The sequence below is a fragment of the Dendrobates tinctorius genome, unplaced genomic scaffold, assembly GCF_039654945.1.
Source record: "Dendrobates tinctorius isolate UK_male_01 unplaced genomic scaffold, ASM3965494v1 ptg000054l, whole genome shotgun sequence".
Classification (NCBI taxonomy): Eukaryota; Metazoa; Chordata; class Amphibia; order Anura; family Dendrobatidae; genus Dendrobates; species Dendrobates tinctorius.
The window spans coordinates 2,662,755-2,685,066 of NW_027361722.1; the positions used below are offsets into that span (position 1 = coordinate 2,662,755).

Genomic DNA, 22,312 nt, shown 5'->3' on the forward strand with positions numbered 1-22,312 from the left:
TTTTCATTTTTTTTTTACAGTCTTCAGAATCCGGTGCCCGCACTAGAGCTACTCCCAGGACATCCCATCATCGTCAAGGTGATTCATCTGGTGGTTGGCGAACGGTAAGTAACCCTTTATTTGGGTGATTGATTAATGAACATCATGTGTTTGAATGTAATAATTTTTTTTTTGTTTTATTTTTTTCCTTCACAGGTTTCACAGCGTGCTCCCCACAGACATGTGGAAGAGGGAATCATCATTGATGTGGACGCCCTCATTGAGGTTGTGGAACCACGGGAGCCGCTGTGGAACATGGCAAACCGCTTCCATGCCGACCAACCAACCACCCGACGGCTCTGGGATGAGGTGTGTTCGGTGGTTGTAGAGAACTGGGAGGAGCTCGATGCGAGGGCCAGGGATTTTGTGCGTAAGTATTCCAATTTCAGTAACCTATATTACAGCATGTGAAGTGTTGAATACTAACCAATTTTTTTTTTTTTTCCTTCACAGGTGACAGGGTTATCATACGGTGGCGGTCGCTCAGGGATTGCTTCAAGAGGGACTTCAACAAGGAGATGCAGGCCCCGAGTGGATCGGGAGGACGCAGGAGCACCCAGTATAAACACTACAGAGCCCTGTCGTTCCTCCGGTCAACGATGGTGAGCAGAAGGTAAATATTCCACACACCATTTCTGTAGTACAAATGTTTACATGTTTAACCAATTTTTTTTTTCAGCAATGTTAAATGAAATATAAATATATTAATATATATTTTTTTTCTTTTTTTTAGCACCATGTGCAGCACTCGGGAGCCTGCATCTGAGTTGCCTCCCTCTGGAGGGATCCATTTGGAGACCGCCCCCGGTGACCACATCGAGGTATCCGACCCCTCTGTACCTTCCCTCTTGTCTCGTCCCTCTATCCCCTCCACCAGCACTGGAGCAGCAGGGCAGACTTCATCACAGGAAGCTGCTGGTGACGATTTACAGTACCCTTTGCCCCACCCCTCTGACACTGCCGCAACATCTCGACCAACTTTTGGTTCTGACCGGCAGCGTCTGAGAGGTCAGGAAAGGATGACCTTGTCTGACTGTTTGAGTCTGAACTCATCTGTCCAGAATGGTTTCCACATTTATGGACAACAGTTATCTTCTGGGTTGACCATGATCAATCAAAGTATCATGGAACTCAGAAGCTACATGGAATGGATGAATGCAGAGTCAAACCAGACGCTGAGACATATTTTTTTTCAGTCAGTTGTCCGGCAAATGGAAGGTTTAAGTACTCACCAGCAGATGCGTGTGATACAAGCCTGTCACAATGTTCTAGTGGCTGCAGTGTCCGAAGCATCCCATTCTACCCATGCACCTATTCCATCACATCCTCCCTCTGTCCATCCTCCCTCTGTTCATCCTTCCCCCGTCCATCCTTGCACTATCCATCCTTCCACCACCATCCAACATCCTACCACCATCCATCCTCCTACCACTCCCTCTCCTTTCTCTAGTTCCCCATTCCATTCTTCCCAGTACCTTCCTTCCCCATTGCATTATACCCCAATGCCCTCACCATACCCACCACCACACACACCTTCAATCTTCCCACAAACCTCCTCTGTCCATCAACTCCCATCCCAACCTCATGTTTTCAACCCCCTTCCACTTCTGATCCTCACCAACTCCCTTCCCAGTCGTCCCCCCCCCTCGATGTGGTCAACCCTGTTAACCCCTCCGATGATATCTCCACCCAACAATACCGGCATCTGTAATGTTGTCCAAGAATTTGTTATATATCTAATTTTTTAAAAAAAATATTAAAAAAGCTTTATCAAAATTACTAAACAGTATATAAGTTTGAAAATAATTGCAAAATAAACATGTTTTTGTTTCAAAAGAATTTTATTGTGTAGTGTCCTTTTTTCTTAAGTTCTTGGTAAAAGGTTGAAAGTACACCGGTGGTGTACAGATACAAATACACAACACGTGGTAACATTTCAAAGTACACTGGTGGTGTACAGGTAATAAAACACAACACTGTTATTACCCACAATTTGTGTAAAGGTATCAAAACTAAAAAAGGAAAAATTACTAAAGTTTTTCTTATCCAAAAAAGGAACCTTGGTAAAAAAAAAAAAAAAAAAAAAAAAAAATTATACCTTGTCATCTTGCCAGTCGACTCTTCCTTCTGGTGACAGAAAATAATCCGCAAATTTGTCACTCATACTTGACACTGACCCAGTACTCCGAACACTTGTCTGCTGACAATCCCACAAGGTGGTTTCGTACAGATTTTCTTCTATGGAAACAGGTTCCTTTGAAAGTACAAAGTTGTGCAGGATGACACTCGCCTTCACCACCTCATCCACAGTCTGTTTTCATTTTTATGGCCGTCAACAGCACTCTCCATTTTGCAGTTAAAATCCCAAAAGCGCACTCCACCACTCTTCGCGCTCTGGTCAATCGATAGTTAAATATTTTTTTGTGGTGTGTCAATCCATGACTTCCATATGGCTTGAGAAGATGTTTGGAGAGTTGAAATGCGTCGTCACCAACACACACAAATGGCATTGGTGGGCCTGTTGTTCCAGGGAGTGGTTTTGGAGGTGGGAACTCAAAATCGTCTCCATACAAACGACGGCCCATTGCAGACATCTTGATTACCTGCGAATCATTTGATCGACCATATGCACCAATGTCCACAGCAATAAATTTGCATTTTGCGTCTGCAATGGCCATAAGTACAATTGAAAAGAATTTCTTGTGGTGGAAAAATTCTGATCCAGATCCGATGGGTTTCACAATCCTGATATGCTTCCCATCCACCGCACCAACACAATTTGGAAACTGGCAGATTTGCTCAAAGTTGTCGGCAATCTCCAGCCACCTCTCCTGTGTTGGCTGTGGGATGTACTCCTGGTGTAGACAATCCCACAACGCCCGGCAGGTCTGTTGGACTATTCCAGATATTGTCGATATCCCAATCCGGAACTGGTAATGGAGGGAGGTGAAGGATTCTCCAGTTGCCAGGAATCTGGTAAAAAAAAAGGGAAAAAAAGTAAAATTAATACAAACTACAAGTCATAACATAACAATAAAAGTCTGCAGAATCTGAAACATTTTAAAAAATAGATAACTTACCGAAGGGTCACCATCAAACGCTCCGCCGGTGATACAGAAAACCGCATGTAGGTGTCTCTTCTCCGGATTTGTGCTCCAACACGCTCCACCAAAATCTCGAACAAGTCCTGTCTCATCCGCACATAAAGAACTTGTCCGGGTTATCCTTCAATTCCAGATACAGTGTAGTAGAAAACACGCCATGGGTAAACCTCTGCACATTTATCGGATGAATCCACTGCCGTCGTCTCCTCAGACCCAGGATTCGCAGTCTTCTTTTCTCCCTCTGGAGAGCAATAATTGCCAACCGATTGCAGTGAAGATCAAATTCCACACAGAAGCTGCTAATATTCACAATGACTCCTTCCATCACTGCCACTAGCTCAAAAACCTTTCAAAGATATTGTATCACAACACCCTAGATATAGTTTCCCCTAGTTTCCAGGAGCCAATCACATTTGGGAGCATTTTCCAAGAGCCAATCATATTTGGGAGCATCCCATTTTGGAGGTGTGGAAAAACGGATCCGTCAGTAAACGGACCCAACGGATGGAAAAAACAGATGCCAGCAGATGGAACGGATCCGGGTTTTGACGGATCCGTACAAAAATCCGTATAGCGGATCCGTCAAAAAACGGATCCGTACCATCCGCTGTCATCCGTTTTACACATTTTTAGCGGATCCGCCATTTTCACTTTTTGGCGGATTTTGACTGATTTGAAAAAACTGATGTGTGGAACAGGCCTTACAGATAACCTTTGCCTGATCATTAGGATTTTGCTCAAAAAACTGCCACACTGCACTCTTCCTACTATGGAAGACATTTTGAGGCCTTGCACGCTGTGCTAATTTGACCGTCTGGCCAAGCTGTCCTGCAACTCTTTTGGTTTTTGTAGCCCGTTTTTGGACTGCTCCGGGCCTGCCAGATAACAGCTGTTGCAATGTCGATGCCTGCTGCTGATGCTCCTCCTCCTCTTCTGAGCTATTGGCAGCGACACCCTCTTCCCCCAATGGATGCCAATCTGGGTCAACAACTGGGTCATCAATCACCTCCTCTTCAATGTCATGTGCACCTTCCTCTGTGTCACCGTGTATGGTGGTATAGTGTGCGGGAAGGGGCACCTGAGTCTCATCAGGGTCAGAATCTGGCTCTGTACACTGCGAGGACAATGTAGTGCTCTGAGTGAATGTACCAGCAGAATCATCTATCAGCGGCTGTGCATCAGTGCACTCCATGTCAGATTCATCTTGGACTGGGGAATTCACGATTTGACTAGATAACCCAGGCATGGTATGAGAAAAGAGCTCCATGGAGTAATCTGTAGTGTGGCCTGCCACATTCTTCACTTTTGCTAGGGGTGAAGGACACAAGGAAAGGTGTGGTTCCTGACCAGGAGCCTCGACTGATGACTCAGTGCTTTTATTTTTTGAAACTTCAGAAGAGGAGGCGATAGAGCTGGAGGCTATGTCAGCAATGTAAGCCAAAACTTGTTCCTGAAGCTCCGGCTTTAAAAGCGGTTTACCTACTCCCAGAAAAGGGAGCCTTCGAGGCCTTGTGGAGCCAGACGATGACGCAGGCTCAACACCTCCTGCATTAGGTGCTATTGTGCTTTTGCCACTACCAGCAGATGCACCACCACCACCATCAGTACCAGCTGGCAACCCCCGCCCATGTTCACGGCCTCTTCCACCATACTTCTTCATTTTTGGGAAAATGTACCCAAAATACCGCCAGGTATATGGTACTGTAAAACAAGGTACAAGGTGTATATAGCATTGGGGAGAATTTGAATCTCCCTAGAGATTTTAGGAGCTGTAGATTGTAGATTGTAAGCTCTCACGAGCAGGGTCGTCTTATTTCGTCTTATTTTGCTTTAATTATTGTATTGTTAATGTTGTTACTTATGACTTATGTTTTGAAACTGTTAAACTGTAAAGCGCTGCGGAATATGTTGGCGCTATATAAATAAAGATTATTATTATTATTAGGAGGCTGAACTATTATCTCAGGCCCAATATAGATTACACCTCAATTTAACAGGATGAAATTGGCTGGTGTATGACAAAGTACAAAGTGTATATAGTATTGGGAAGAATTTAAATCTCCCTAGAGATTTTAGGAGGCTGACAATGATGCTCTCAGTCCAAGTATGGCAGCAGGCAGCCTAATAAGCAGGACTGCTGCACACAAAAGGGTGGAAAAATGAACGCTTGGTAACTGTGCAGAAAAGAGGAAGAAAAGTATTTTTGCTTTTAAAAAAGCAGTCTGCTCAGCAGTGTGCAAACAGCAATGCAGCTATCAGGGAGCCTTAGGGTAAGTGCACATGTTGCAGAAAATTTCTGCACAAAAACCTGAATCCCTTCCCAGAAACCGCACCTATTTTTCTGCGGCGTTTTTTGCGCGGTTTTGATGCGTTTTTGATGCGTTTTTTACCGCAGCGGTTTCTAAAAGCATGGGAGAAGCCTAAACCGCGGAAAAAAACGCAAAATTAATGTGCATGCTGCGGTTTTTACCGCGATGCGGTTTTTTCGCGGTAAAAAACGCATCAATGTGCACAGAAAGTGCAAAATGCATAGGAATGAATGGGAAGCTTATTTTTAGCGGTTTTATAGTGAAAACCGTGGTAAAAACCGCTAAAAAAAAGCTGTGTGTGAACACAGCCTTATAAGGCAGCCTAATAACCAACAGAGCTGATGCACAAAAATATATCCTCCCCTGTCACTGCACACTAACTGTTGTGCTGCGCAGTGAAAATCGCTAGCAGCAGAAGCAGTTTTTTGTTCTTCTTCCCTGCCTAACGCTCTCCCTACAGAATCAGCAGCAACCTCTCCCTAATGCTAAGATCAGCAGAAGTAAGATGGCGGTCGGCGTCCACGCCCTTTTATAGCCCCTGTGACGCCACACAAAGCAAGCCAATCACTTGCATGCCCTTCTCCAAGATGGTGGTGACCGCTGCCCATGTCATCGCGTTGCCCACAGTGTGCGTCCTCCATCATTAACTGAAAAAGGGCGCTGGAAGCATCATTTGAAACGCGACTTTGGCACTCTGGTCGCCGACCTCATGGCCGACCTCACGCTATGGTCGGGTTTCGTTTCATGAAACCCGACTTCAGCGAAAGTTGGCGACTTATGAATTTGACCGGCCCGTTTCGCTCAACTCTACACAAGAAGCTTACTGGATGTTCGATCTGGGAACCTGTTGTCCTGCTGGTGTCAATGCACGCAGAGCGTTAATGTACCATTATTAATGTACAACCGTTATAGATGTATTTTGTGTATTTTTCATTGTTGTTTTTTCACATTTTTCTTTGCGTTTTTTGTTTATTTTCTGAATTGTGTTCTGTCACACATGGTTTTAATTATTTTGTCACATGATATGTGCTAAGGATTTTCATTGGCTGGTGCTGTGTATAAAAAGTTTGTGCATTAAATGATATGTAGCTTTTAGAAAGAACACAGTACTGTGTTCGAAACGCACAGCATTGCTGCACTATTCATGTGAAATGTCTTTACATGATTCCTTTTAAATAAATAAAGTTTTGGATCATATAGAAGCTGGAGAATTTTTTTTTTCTCTTCATCTGTGACACATGCTGACTACACGTTCTCCTTGCTTCCACACGCCACGGACCGCCACAGCTCAGCTGGTTTTCTCTTATTTCTGGACTAGATGGAGCAGCTGTTCTGCATGGAGATGTTGAGCTGCGTGCGCAGTCCTGTATCTGATCTGTATACGCAGTCCTACATCTCATCTGTGTACACAGTCCTGTATCTCATCTGTATACGCAGTCCTACATCTCATCTGTGTAGGCAGTCCTGTATCTCATCTGTGTACACAGTCCTGTATCTCATCTGTGTACACAGTCCTATATCTCATCTGTGTAGGCAGTCCTATATCTCATCTGTGTACGCAGTCCTGTATCTCATCTGTGTACACAGTCCTATATCTCATCTGTGTAGGCAGTCCTATATCTCATCTGTGTACGCAGTCCTGTATCTGATCTGTATACGCAGTCCTACATCTCATCTGTGTAGGCAGTCCTGTATCTCATCTGTGTACACAGTCCTGTATCTCATCTGTGTACACAGTCCTATATCTCATCTGTGTACACAGTCCTGTATCTGATCTGTATACGCAGTCCTACATCTCATCTGTGTAGGCAGTCCTGTATCTCATCTGTGTACACAGTCCTGTATCTCATCTGTGTACACAGTCCTATATCTCATCTGTGTACACAGTCCTATATCTCATCTGTGTAGGCAGTCCTATATCTCATCTGTGTACGCAGTCCTGTATCTCATCTGTGTACACAGTCCTATATCTCATCTGTGTAGGCAGTCCTATATCTCATCTGTGTACGCAGTCCTGTATCTGATCTGTATACGCAGTCCTACATCTCATCTGTGTAGGCAGTCCTGTATCTCATCTGTGTACACAGTCCTGTATCTCATCTGTGTACACAGTCCTATATCTCATCTGTGTACACAGTCCTATATCTCATCTGTGTAGGCAGTCCTATATCTCATCTGTGTACGCAGTCCTGTATCTCATCTGTGTACACAGTCCTATATCTCATCTGTGTAGGCAGTCCTATATCTCATCTGTGTACGCAGTCCTGTATCTCATCTGTGTACGCAGTCCTGTATCTCATCTGTGTACGCAGTCCTATATCTCATCTGTGTAGGCAGTCCTACATCTCATCTGTGTGCGCATTCCTGTATCTCATCTGTATACGCAGTCCTACATCTCATCTGTGTACGCAGTCCTACATCTCATCTGTGTACGCAGTCCTGTATCTCATCTGTATACGCAGTCCTACATCTCATCTGTGTACGCGGTCCTATATCTCATCTGTGTAGGCAGTCCTACATCTCATCTGTGTACGCATTCCTGTATCTCATCTGTATACGCAGTCCTACATCTCATCTGTGTACGCAGTCCTACATCTCATCTGTGTACGCAGTCCTGTATCTCATCTGTATACGCAGTCCTACATCTCATCTGTGTACGCAGTCCTACATCTCATCTGTGTACGCGGTCCTATATCTCATCTGTGTACTCAGTCCTGTATCTCATCTGTGTAGGCAGTCCTGTATCTCATCTGTGTACTCAGTCCTGTATCTCATCTGTGTAGGCAGTCCTGTATCTCATCTGTGTACGCAGTCCTGTATCTCATCTGTGTACACAGTCCTGTATCTCATCTGTATACGCAGTCCTACATCTCATCTGTGTACGCAGTCCTACATCTCATCTGTGTACGCGGTCCTATATCTCATCTGTGTAGGCAGTCCTGTATCTCATCTGTGTAGGCAGTCCTGTATCTCATCTGTGTACGCAGTCCTGTATCTCATCTGTGTACACAGTCCTGTATCTCATCTGTATACGCAGTCCTACATCTCATCTGTGTACGCAGTCCTACATCTCATCTGTGTAGGCAGTCCTGTATCTCATCTGTGTACGCAGTCCTCTATCTCATCTGTGTACGCGGTCCTGTATCTCATCTGTGTAGGCAGTCCTGTATCTCATCTGTGTACGCAGTCCTATATCTCATCTGAGTAGGCAGTCCTGTATCTCATCTGTGTACGCAGTCCTACATCTCATCTGTGTACGCAGTCCTACATCTCATCTGTGTACACAGTCCTATATCTCATCTGTGTAGGCAGTCCTGTATCTCATCTGTGTACGCAGTCCTCTATCTCATCTGTGTACGCGGTCCTGTATCTCATCTGTGTAGGCAGTCCTGTATCTCATCTGTGTACACAGTCCTGTATCTCATCTGTATACGCAGTCCTACATCTCATCTGTGTACGCAGTCCTATATCTCATCTGTGTAGGCAGTCCTGTATCTCATCTGTGTACGCAGTCCTCTATCTCATCTGTGTACGCGGTCCTGTATCTCATCTGTGTAGGCAGTCCTGTATCTCATCTGTGTACGCAGTCCTATATCTCATCTGAGTAGGCAGTCCTGTATCTCATCTGTGTAGGCAGTCCTACATCTCATCTGTGTACGCAGTCCTACATCTCATCTGTGTACACAGTCCTATATCTCATCTGTGTAGGCAGTCCTGTATCTCATCTGTGTACGCAGTCCTCTATCTCATCTGTGTACGCGGTCCTGTATCTCATCTGTGTAGGCAGTCCTGTATCTCATCTGTGTACGCAGTCCTATATCTCATCTGTGTATGCAGTCCTATATCTCATCTGTGTACGCGGTCCTGTATCTCATCTGTGTAGGCAGTCCTGTATCTCATCTGTGTACGCGGTCCTGTATCTCACCTGTGTACGGAGTCCTGTATCTCATCTGTGTACGCAGTCCTGTATCTCACCTGTGTACGCAGTCCTATATCTCATCTGTGTATGCAGTCCTATATCTCATCTGTGTACGCGGTCCTATATCTCATCTGTGTAGGCAGTCCTGTATCTCATCTATGTACGCAGTCCTCTATCTCATCTGTGTACGCGGTCCTGTATCTCATCTGTGTAGGCAGTCCTGTATCTCATCTGTGTACGCAGTCCTATATCTCATCTGTGTAGGCAGTCCTGTATCTCATCTGTGTATGCAGTCCTGTATCTCATCTGTGTAGGCAGTCCTGTATCTCATCTGTGTACGCAGTCCTGTATCTCATCTGTGTACGCGGTCCTGTATCTCATCTGTGTACGCAGTCCTACATCTCATCTGTGTACGCAGTCCTATATCTCATCTGTGTAGGCAGTCCTGTATCTCATCTGTGTACGCAGTCCTGTATCTCATCTGTGTACGCAGTCCTGTATCTCATCTGTGTACGCAGTCCTACATCTCATCTGTGTACACAGTCCTATATCTCATCTGTGTAGGCAGTCCTGTATCTCATCTGTGTACGCAGTCCTCTATCTCATCTGTGTACGCGGTCCTGTATCTCATCTGTGTAGGCAGTCCTGTATCTCATCTGTGTATGCAGTCCTATATCTCATCTGTGTATGCAGTCCTATATCTCATCTGTGTACGCGGTCCTGTATCTCATCTGTGTAGGCAGTCCTGTATCTCATCTGTGTACGCAGTCCTGTATCTCATCTGTGTACGGAGTCCTGTATCTCATCTGTGTACGCAGTCCTGTATCTCACCTGTGTACGCAGTCCTATATCTCATCTGTGTATGCAGTCCTATATCTCATCTGTGTACGCGGTCCTATATCTCATCTGTGTAGGCAGTCCTGTATCTCATCTATGTACGCAGTCCTCTATCTCATCTGTGTACGCGGTCCTGTATCTCATCTGTGTAGGCAGTCCTGTATCTCATCTGTGTACGCAGTCCTATATCTCATCTGTGTAGGCAGTCCTGTATCTCATCTGTGTACGCAGTCCTGTATCTCATCTGTGTAGGCAGTCCTGTATCTCATCTGTGTACGCAGTCCTGTATCTCATCTGTGTACGCGGTCCTGTATCTCATCTGTGTACGCAGTCCTACATCTCATCTGTGTACGCAGTCCTATATCTCATCTGTGTAGGCAGTCCTGTATCTCATCTGTGTACGCAGTCCTGTATCTCATCTGTGTACGCAGTCCTGTATCTCATCTGTGTACGCAGTCCTGTATCTCATCTGTGTACGCAGTCCTGTATCTCATCTGTGTACGCAGTCCTACATCTCATCTGTGTACGCAGTCCTATATCTCATCTGTGTAGGCAGTCCTATATCTCATCTGTGTAGGCAGTCCTATATCTCATGTGTATGCAGTCCTGTATCTCATCTGTGTACGCAGTCCTGTATCTCATCTGTGTACGCAGTCCTACATCTCATCTGTGTACGCAGTCCTATATCTCATCTGTGTAGGCAGTCCTATATCTCATCTGTGTAGGCAGTCCTATATCTCATGTGTATGCAGTCCTGTATCTCATCTGTGTACGCAGTCCTGTATCTCATCTGTGTACGCAGTCCTATATCTCATGTGTATGCAGTCCTCTATCTCATCTGTGTACGCGGCAGGGCTGTGGAGTCGGTAAGCCAAACCTGCGACTCCGACTCCGACTCCTCAATTTCCCTTACACCGACTCCGACTCCAACTCCGACTCCGACTCCACGACTCCGACTCCGACTCCCACATATATTGCTTATATTTAAGTGAAAAATTTATTGTAGTACAATGTGAACCTCAGACATTTAATCATTTTTATGATCCAATAATCAAGATATTTAGATAGAACAGAATATATATTGGTGTACTACCCGGCTTTCATTCTTTTTGGTACAGATAAGATATGGATAGACAGATATGGATATATAGATAGAGCAGAATTCTAATCTGCTTTTGCTATTGAAAACATTATCTATGAGCTCAAAAACCTTTCAGGTGATGCAGTTTTTTAAAAAGCTGATCTGCTTTTGCAGCTGAAAAACGTATCCTCAAAAAACACAGGAAAAACGCTGTGTGTGAATGTAGCCTTAGATCAGGAATAGAACAGTCATTTATAGGACATTTCATAACTTTCCCAAACTCCTATGAAAAAATATTCAGCACATTCTGCATTGAATTACTGTACCCAATTTATTATATACTTTAGGAGTCGGAGTCGGTCCATTTTATACCGACTCCAACTCCGACTCCGACTCCACCAAAATGAGCACCGACTCCGACTCCGACTCCACGACTCCGACTCCGACTCCACAGCCCTGGTACGCGGTCCTGTATCTCATCTGTGTACTCAGTCCTGTATCTCATCTGTGTATGCAGTCCTATATCTCATCTGTGTACACAGTCCTGTATCTCATCTGTGTACGCAGTCCTGTATCTCAGCTGTGTACGCAGTCCTGTATCTCATCTGTGTACGCAGTCCTATATCTCATCTGTGTACGCAGTCCTGTATCTCATCTGTGTACGCAGTCCTCTATCTCATCTGTGTACGCAGTCCTATATCTCATCTGTGTACGCAGTCCTGTATCTCAGCTGTGTACGCAGTCCTGTATCTCATCTGTGTACGCAGTCCTATATCTCATCTGTGTACGCAGTCCTGTATCTCATCTGTGTACGCAGTCCTGTATCTCAACTCTGTACGCAGTCCTGTATCTCATCTGTGTACACAGTCCTCTATCTCATCTGTGTACGCAGTCCTGTATCTCATCTGTGTACGCAGAACTGTATCTCATCTGTGTACACAGTCCTGTATCTCATCTGTGTACGCAGTTCTGTATCTCATCTGTGTACGCAGTCCTATATCTCATCTGTGTACGCAGTCCTGTATCTCATCTGTGTACGCAGTCCTGTATCTCATCTGTGTACGCAGTCCTATATCTCATCTGTGTATGCAGTCCTGTATCTCATCTGTGTACACGGTCCTGTATCTCATCTGTGTAGGCAGTCCTGTGTCTCATCTGTGTACTCAGTCCTGTATCTCATCTGTGTACACAGTCCTGTATCTCATCTGTGTACACAGATCTGTATCTCATCTGTGTACGCAGTCCTGTATCTCATCTGTGTACGCAGTCCTGTATCTCATCTGTGTACGCAGTCCTGAATCTCATCTGTGTACGCAGTCCTATATCTCATCTGTGTACGCAGTCCTGTATCTCATCTGTGTACGCAGTCCTGTATCTCATCTGTGTACGCAGTCCTGTATCTCATCTGTGTACGCAGTCCTGTATCTAATCTGTGTACGCAGTCCTGTATCTAATCTGTGTACGCAGTCCTGTATCTCGTCTGTGTACGCAGTCCTGTATCTCATCTGTGTACGCAGTCCTGTATCTCATCTGTGTACGCAGTCCTGTATCTCATCTGTGTACGCAGTCCTGTATCTCATCTGTGTACGCAGTTCTGTGTCTCATCTGTGTACGCAGTCCTATATCTCATCTGTGTATGCAGTCCTGTATCTCATCTGTGTACGCAGTCCTGTATCTCATCTGTGTACGCAGTCCTATATCTCATCTGTGTACGCAGTCCTGTATCTCATCTGTGTACTCAGTCCTGTATCTCATCTGTGTACGCGGTCCTATATCTCATCTGTGTACGCAGTCCTCTATCTCATCTGTGTACGCGGTCTTATATCTCATCTGTGTACGCGGTCCTGTATCTCATCTGTGTACGCAGTCCTCTATCTCATCTGTGTACGCAGTCCTGTATCTCATCTGTGTACGCGGTCCTATATCTCATCTGTGTGTGCAGTCCTGTTTCTCATCGTGTACGCAGTCCTCTATCTCATCTGTGTATGCAGTCCTGTATCTCATCTGTGTACGCGGTCCTATATCTCATCTGTGTACGCAGTACTGTATCTCATCTGTGTACGCGGTCCTATATCTCATCTGTGTATGCAGTCCTATATCTCATCTGTGTACGCGGTCCTTTATCTCATCTGTGTACGCAGTCCTCTATCTCATCTGTGTACGTGGTCCTGTATCTCATCTGTGTACGCGGTCCTCTATCTCATCTGTGTACGCGGTCCTGTATCTCATCTGTGTACGCGGTCCTATATCTCATCTGTGTCTGCAGTCCTGTTTCTCATCTGTGTACGCGGTCCTCTATCTCATCTGTGTACGTGGTCCTGTATCTCATCTGTGTACGCAGTCCTCTATCTCATCTGTGTACGCAGTCCTGTATCTCATCTGTGTACGCGGTCCTATATCTCATCTGTGTACGCAGTCCTGTATCTCATCTGTGTACACGGTCCTATATCTCATCTGTGTGGGCAGTCCTGTATCTCATCTGTGTGCGCGGTCCTGTATCTCATCTGTGTGCGTGGTCCTGTATCTCATCTGTGTACGCAGTCCTCTATCTCATCTGTGTACGCGGTCCTATATCTCATCTGTGTACGCAGTCCTCTATCTCATCTGTGTACGCAGTACTGTATCTCATCTGTGTGCGCAGTCCTCTATCTCATCTGTGTACGCAGTCCTCTATCTCATCTGTGTACGCAGTCCTGTATCTCATCTGTGTACGCGGTCCTATATCTCATCTGTGTACGCAGTCCTGTATCTCATCTGTGTGCGCAGTCCTCTATCTCATCTGTGTGCGCAGTCCTGTATCTCATCTGTGTACGCAGTCCTCTATCTCATCTGTGTACGCAGTCCTGTATCTCATCTGTGTACGCGGTCCTGTATCTCATCTGTGTACGCGGTCCTCTATCTCATCTGTGTACGCGGTCCTGTATCTCATCTGTGTACGTGGTCCTATATCTCATCTGTGTACGCAGTCCTGTATCTCATCTGTGTGCGCAGTCCTCTATCTCATCTGTGTGCGCAGTCCTATATCTCATCTGTGTACGCAGTCCTCTATCTCATCTGTGTACGCGGTCCTGTATCTCATCTGTGTACGCGGTCCTGTATCTCATCTGTGTACGCGGTCCTCTATCTCATCTGTGTACGCGGTCCTGTATCTCATCTGTGTACGTGGTCCTATATCTCATCTGTGTGTGCAGTCCTGTTTCTCATCTGTGTACGCGGTCCTCTATCTCATCTGTGTACGTGGTCCTGTATCTCATCTGTGTACGCAGTCCTCTATCTCATCTGTGTACGCAGTCCTGTATCTCATCTGTGTACGCGGTCCTATATCTCATCTGTGTACGCAGTCCTGTATCTCATCTGTGTACACGGTCCTATATCTCATCTGTGTGGGCAGTCCTGTATCTCATCTGTGTGCGCGGTTCTGTATCTCATCTGTGCGCGTGGTCCTGTATCTCATCTGTGTACGCAGTCCTCTATCTCATCTGTGTACGCGGTCCTGTATCTCATCTGTGTACGCAGTCCTCTATCTCATCTGTGTACGCGGTCCTATATCTCATCTGTGTACGCAGTCCTCTATCTCATCTGTGTACGCAGTACTGTATCTCATCTGTGTACGCAGTCCTCTATCTCATCTGTGTACGCAGTCCTGTATCTCATCTGTGTACGCGGTCCTATATCTCATCTGTGTACGCAGTCCTGTATCTCATCTGTGTGCGCAGTCCTCTATCTCATCTGTGTGCGCAGTCTTGTATCTCATCTGTGTGTGCAGTCCTGTATCTCATCTGTGTAGGCAGTCCTATATCTCATCTGTGTACGCAGTCCTCTATCTCATCTGTGTACGCAGTCCTGTATCTCATCTGTGTACGCGGTCCTGTATCTCATCTGTGTACGCAGTCCTGTATCTCATCTGTGTGAGCAGTCCTGTATCTCATCTGTGTACGCAGTCCTGTATCTCATCTGTGTACGCAGTCCTCTATCTCATCTGTGTACGCAGTCCTCTATCTCATCTGTGTGCGCAGTCCTCTATCTCATCTGTGTACGCAGTCCTCTATCTCATCTGTGTACGCAGTCCTGTATCTCATCTGTGTACGCTGTCCTATATCTCATCTGTGTATGCAGTCCTCTATCTCATCTGTGTACGCAGTCCTCTATCTCATCTGTGTACGCAGTCCTGTATCTCATCTGTGTACGCGGTCCTGTATCTCATCTGTGTACGCAGTCCTGTATCTCATCTGTGTGCGCAGTCCTGTATCTCATCTGTGTATGCAGTCCTGTATCTCATCTGTGTACGCAGTCCTCTATCTCATCTGTGTATGCAGTCCTCTATCTCATCTGTGTGCGCAGTCCTGTATCTCATCTGTGTATGCAGTCCTCTATCTCATCTGTGTGCGCAGTCCTCTATCTCATCTGTGTACGCAGTCCTCTATCTCATCTGTGTGCGCAGTCCTCTATCTCATCTGTGTACGCAGTCCTCTATCTCATCTGTGTGCGCAGTCCTCTATCTCATCTGTGTACGCAGTCCTGTATCTCACCTGTGTACGCGGTCCTATATCTCATCTGTGTGCGCGGTCCTGTATCTCATCTGTGTACTCAGTCCTGTATCTCATCTGTGTACGCAGTCCTGTATCTCATTTGTGTACGCAGTCCTGTATCTCATCTGTGTACGCAGTCCTATATCTCATCTGTGTACGCAGTCCTGTATCTCAAAGTCGGAGTCTTTCTTGATCTCCGAAAATGATGTGAGGGAACAGTTTAGTAAGCTGGTCATGGGTAAAGCAGCAGGGCCTGATGGTATCTGTCCACGTGTCCTCAGAGTGTGTGCGAATCAGTTGTGCACTGTCTTCCAGCACCTGTTTAACTGGAGCTTACAATCACAGAGAGTACCAGTTCTATGGAAGACTTCTTGCCTGGTGCCGGTTCCCAAGACTACCTTCCCGAGCTCCCATAATGACTATAGACCGGTGGCCTTAACATCGCATGTGATGAAGTCCTTGGAGAGAATTGTACTTGCCTACTTGTGTCCGAGGGTGTCTGCTTTTACGGACCCCCTTCAGTTTGCGTATCGGCAGAGTCTGGGGGTGGACGATGCTGTAGCGTATCTACTACAAACAGTACATTCCTTTTTGGACAATGATAGAACCACTGTGCGTGCCATGTTCTTCGATTTCTCCAGTGCATTCAACACCTTACAGCCACTATTATTACGTAAAAAGCTGGTTGAAATGGCGGTTGATGAGGGACTAGTGAATTGGATCATTGATTATCTGTCGGACAGGCCACAGTTTGTGAGGTTGGGGGCGGCCGTATCGGATAGTGTGCGGAGTAGTGTTGGAGCCCCTCAGGGAACGGTGCTGTCGCCATTCCTTTTTACGTTATACACAGCTGATTTTCAGTATAAATCAGACCTTTGTCACCTTCAGAAGTACTCTGATGACTCAGTGATAGTCGGAGGTATTGAGAGAGACCGGGGGGAGGAGGAATACAGAAGGGTGGTTTTGGACTTTGTTGACTGGTGCCAGGCTAACCATTTAGAACTCAACGTAAAGAAAACCAGGGAGCTGGTGTTGAGTTATGGAAGGTGCATGAAGGATTGCTTACCTATCACTATTGATGGTCAGGATGTGGAGATGGTGGAGAATTTCAAATATTTGGGGGTTCACCTGGACAGCAAGCTTGATTGGAGGTGCCATATGGAGAAGGTTTGCAAGAAAGGGATGAGTAGACTTTACTTCCTAAGGAAGTTAAGGTCGTTTAATGTGTGTAGCAAAATGCTTGAAATGTTCTACCAATCCATTGTGGCGAGTGCAATCTTTGATGCAATTATATGCTGGGGTAGTAGTGTGCGCACAGCTGACGCGAATAAGCTGAATAAACTTATCAAGAAGGCTAGTGCGGCGGTGGGTCTACAACTCAGGACTTTCGAGGAGGTATTAGAGGATAGAATTACTAAGAAATGCAAGGCTATAATGAGCAACAATACACACCCGCTCTATGAACTGTTTGCGAAGCAAAAGAGCACATTCAGCAAGCGTCTACTCCAACTAATGTGTAAAAAGGAAAGATATAGAAAATCGTTTGTTCCGACAGCTGTGGGGATGTTTAACAAATGTATAAGTGTAAAGCATCCCAAGACTAAATGAAGTTCAAAGTGTATGGGGGGGAATTGGTGAGTTACAAGTACCAGTCTATCCGCATCTGCTGTCCATATAGACTTATTTTGTAAAGTGTGTATTGTTCTTGTAATGTTCTTGATCTTTGTTCTGCTGCTGTAATACTGTAATTTCCTCCGGGATCAATAAAGTTTATCTAATCTAATCTAATCTAATCTAATTTGTGTACGCATTCTTTTAACTCATCGTGTACGCAGTCCTGTATCTCATCTGTGTACGCAGTCCTGTATCTCACCTGTGTACGCGGTCCTATATCTCATCTGTGTACACAGTCCTGTATCTCATCTGTGTACGCAGTCCTACATTTCATCTGTGTACGCAGTCCTGTATCTCATCTGTGTACGCAGTCCTGTATCTCATCTGTGTACACAGTCCTATATCTCATCTGTGTACGAAGTCCTGTATCTCATCTGTGTACGCAGTCCTACATCTCATCTGTGTACGAAGTCCTGTATCTCATCTGTGTACGCAGTCCTCTATCTCATCTGTGTACGAAGTCCTGTATCTCATCTGTGTACGCAGTCCTCTATCTCATCTGTGTACATAGTCCTGTATCTCATCTGTGTATGCGGTCCTGTATCTCATCTGAGTACGCGGTCCTGTATCTCATCTGTGTACGCAGTCCTCTATCTCATCTGTGTACGCAGTCCTGTATCTCATCTGTGTACGCGGTCCTATATCTCATCTGTGTACGCAGTCCTGTATCTCATCTGTGTGCGCAGTCCTCTATCTCATCTGTGTGCGCAGTCCTGTATCTCATCTGTGTGTGCAGTCCTGTATCTCATCTGTGTAGGCAGTCCTATATCTCATCTGTGTACGCAGTCCTCTATCTCATCTGTGTACGCAGTCCTGTATCTCATCTGTGTACGCGGTCCTGTATCTCATCTGTGTACGCAGTCCTGTATCTCATCTGTGTGAGCAGTCCTGTATCTCATCTGTGTACGCAGTCCTGTATCTCATCTGTGTACGCAGTCCTCTATCTCATCTGTGTACGCAGTCCTCTATCTCATCTGTGTGCGCAGTCCTCTATCTCATCTGTGTACGCAGTCCTCTATCTCATCTGTGTACGCAGTCCTGTATCTCATCTGTGTACGCGGTCCTATATCTCATCTGTGTATGCAGTCCTCTATCTCATCTGTGTACGCAGTCCTCTATCTCATCTGTGTACGCAGTCCTGTATCTCATCTGTGTACGCGGTCCTGTATCTCATCTGTGTACGCAGTCCTGTATCTCATCTGTGTGCGCAGTCCTGTATCTCATCTGTGTATGCAGTCCTGTATCTCATCTGTGTACGCAGTCCTCTATCTCATCTGTGTATGCAGTCCTCTATCTCATCTGTGTGCGCAGTCCTGTATCTCATCTGTGTATGCAGTCCTCTATCTCATCTGTGTGCGCAGTCCTCTATCTCATCTGTGTACGCAGTCCTCTATCTCATCTGTGTGCGCAGTCCTCTATCTCATCTGTGTACGCAGTCCTCTATCTCATCTGTGTGCGCAGTCCTCTATCTCATCTGTGTACGCAGTCCTGTATCTCACCTGTGTACGCGGTCCTATATCTCATCTGTGTGCGCGGTCCTGTATCTCATCTGTGTACGCAGTCCTGTATCTCATTTGTGTACGCAGTCCTGTATCTCATCTGTGTACGCAGTCCTATATCTCATCTGTGTACGCAGTCCTGTATCTCATTTGTGTACGCATTCTTTTAACTCATCGTGTACGCAGTCCTGTATCTCATCTGTGTACGCAGTCCTGTATCTCACCTGTGTACGCGGTCCTATATCTCATCTGTGTACACAGTCCTGTATCTCATCTGTGTACGCAGTCCTACATCTCATCTGTGTACGCAGTCCTGTATCTCATCTGTGTACGCAGTCCTGTATCTCATCTGTGTACACAGTCCTATATCTCATCTGTGTACGAAGTCCTGTATCTCATCTGTGTACGCAGTCCTACATCTCATCTGTGTACGAAGTCCTGTATCTCATCTGTGTACGCAGTCCTCTATCTCATCTGTGTACGAAGTCCTGTATCTCATCTGTGTACGCAGTCCTCTATCTCATCTGTGTACATAGTCCTGTATCTCATCTGTGTATGCGGTCCTGTATCTCATCTGAGTACGCGGTCCTGTATCTCATCTGTGTACGCGGTCCTGTATCTCATCTGTGTACGCGGTCCTGTATCTGATCTGTGTACGCAGTCCTGTATCTCAACTGAGTACGCAGTCCTGTATCTCATCTGTGAAAGGTTCAGCCGGATATTCCGCATAATCTGCCCCCATCTGACCCAACTAAAGAGCGGATCGCCGATAAATTAATAATGTAGATCGTTTTCCCCGCCGGTAATTTACTGGTCAGGTAGAATCGATCTACACATGACCCTGTACACACAGAACATACTGTAGATTCAGAGCGCTGGGTGGAGGTACCTGGGTAATAAACGGCCATCAGCCCGAGGATCCTGACAGTCATCGCTGTATCATCTTCAGAAATAGTCACTATTAGACGAGACGACGGATCACAGCTGGGAACAGATCTGCTGTGTGTTCTGGAATTGATGTGATCCGATGCTGCGCTCGCCACAGATTTTATAGCTTTGTTTATAGACAGATTGCCAACATGACATCACCTCAGGTGTAATTAGCTTCTCCTTTTCACATGACTGGACTCGTCCTCCCCGACCTGAATATCGTATTCATCACACTTATTGTATTCATCTCATACTTTTCCATCGTGTTCATCCTAACAGACTGACAATGGTGAAGTTTCTTAGCCGTTTTTGAGAAAATACTGAGAAAAACGGCTAAGAAACGTCACCAAATCCTACACAAGGATGACCGGTTAAAAATATTATTCAAAGACCCCCCCCTTGCTATGTTACAGGAACCTCCTAATCTAAGAAACATCATTATCCGAAGTTCAATGCCCTCAGATTCACCAAGAGGGACATATCCTTGCAATGGGAGAAGATGCAAAACCTGCATTCATATAGAGACCAACGACAAGATCCAAATCCCCAACACACAGCAGGACTATAAGATCCCCGGGACCTTCACATGTTCCTCTTCCAATGTGGGGTGTTTAATTCTATGCAATATATGTCCTGTGCGTGGCCTCTATGTTGGAGAAACAGGACAGAGACAGAGAAGGATGAGGTCTCATCGTCATACAGTTACAGACAAAAAACCCATTTACCTGTGGCCAAACATTTCTTGTCATTTTGAAAGGCAATTTCAAATCACAGAAGCATCGTAGAGTCTGGGAATACAAATTCGTTACCATCTTTGATTCTGTTCACACAGGACTCAATCTGTCAGGAGTATTTATGGCCCACTACTAAATCTGAGCTATTTCCTCCAAAAACAAGGAAGGGACCACCAGACCTTTGACCTCACATGCATATGGGGTCCATAAAACTTTCACACCACTTATCTAATCTTACCTAATTAAGGATTCTTTCTTTAGGCTACTTTCACACATCAGTTTTTTGCCGTCAGGCAGGATCCGGCTATTTTTAGAAAAAACGGATCCGGAATAAATTTTGGAGAACTGTAGAAACGGATCCGTTTTTTTGCTGGATCCGTCTAGTAGGTTATATCTGTTCCTGGGGGCTGGCCAATTGGATCTGAGCATGCGCAGACTTAAAAAAAACGGATCCGGTGGCTGGATCCGTCTTTTTCTGGATCCGGCGCATTCCGGCGCCCATAGACTTTCATTGTAGCAAAAAGCTGGAAGCGTCGGATCCGGCGCTTCCGGCTTTTTCGCCGGAGACAAAAAACGTTACAGTAGCCGTTTTTTCCAGACGCCGGAATGAGACAAGTTGCCGGATCCGGCAAAAAACGGATGAAACGCAATGCCATCCGGCGCGATCCGGCGCTAATGCAAGTCAATGGGGAAAAACTGGATCCGGCATTGCATTTTGCCGGATCCGGTTTTACAAAAAAAAGCCGGATCGCGCCTAAAGGCAAAAAACTGATGTGTGAAAGAGGCCTAACTCTGTGTTTGTTTATTGAAATGTCCATGTATCACACCATGCCTGTACTGTTTACTGAATATAATTAGGTTTCTTCAAATGTTTTGTTATATCAGCCTGATGAAAAGACAAAAGCAGTCTTGAAAGCTTGCTCATACCTCCCAACCGTCCCGATTCTCACAGGACAGTCCTGATTTTGATGCCCCCCCCACCGTCCCGCCCGGGGTCTATTTTTCCCGCTCTACACTGAGCCACCCCCCCATGCATCGACCCCATCCTCACCCTCCCAGAGAGACCGACCGTAGCCCCTCACAGCCAGCAATGACGTCGCTGGGCTGCTCTTTGCGCACAGGACCTGTGATGAGGTCACAGGAGGGGAGGAGTCAGGAGTCACATGATCAGGGGCCTCAGTGTATGCAGGACTCTGCTGTGCTGGTTGTTATGGTGCTGGATGAAAGAGAGTTTATGTGTTTGGTCAGGAGGGGTTTACAGGGTGGATGTAGCAGAGCAATGTGTGTACGAGGTGTACGGAGCGGAGCTGTGTGTGTACAAAGTGCATGGAGCGGAGCCGCGTGTGTACGAGGTGTACGGAGCGGAGCCATGTATGTACGAGGTGTACGGAGCGGAGTCATATGTACAAGAGGTACGGAGCAAAGCCACATGTGTACGAGGTGTACGGAGCGGAGACCTATGTATATGAGATGTATGGAGCGGAACCGCGTGTGTACGAGGTGTACGTAGCGGAGCCGTGTGTACGAGGTGTACGGAGCGGAGCCGTGTGTGTACGAGGTGTACGTAGCGGAGCCATGTGTGTACGAGGTGTACGGAGCGGAGCCGTGTGTGTACGAGGTGTACGTAGCGGAGCCGTGTGTACGAGGTGTACAGAGC

General features: G+C 46.0%; 1 protein-coding gene across 3 annotated transcripts in view; it reads right to left on the minus strand.

Moving 5' to 3' along the window:
• The window catches only part of LOC141091442 (uncharacterized), a 185,176-nt gene extending 165,171 nt beyond the window's left edge, over positions 1-20,005 (minus strand). For all 3 annotated transcript variants that reach the window (XM_073577009.1, XM_073577010.1, XM_073577007.1), the window contains exon 1: positions 19,881-20,005. In XM_073577009.1, the coding sequence (XP_073433110.1) occupies positions 19,881-19,923 (43 nt within the window). In that variant the 5' untranslated portion in view covers positions 19,924-20,005. The remainder of the gene's footprint in view (positions 1-19,880) is intronic.
• Positions 20,006-22,312: the final 2,307 nt, after the last annotated feature.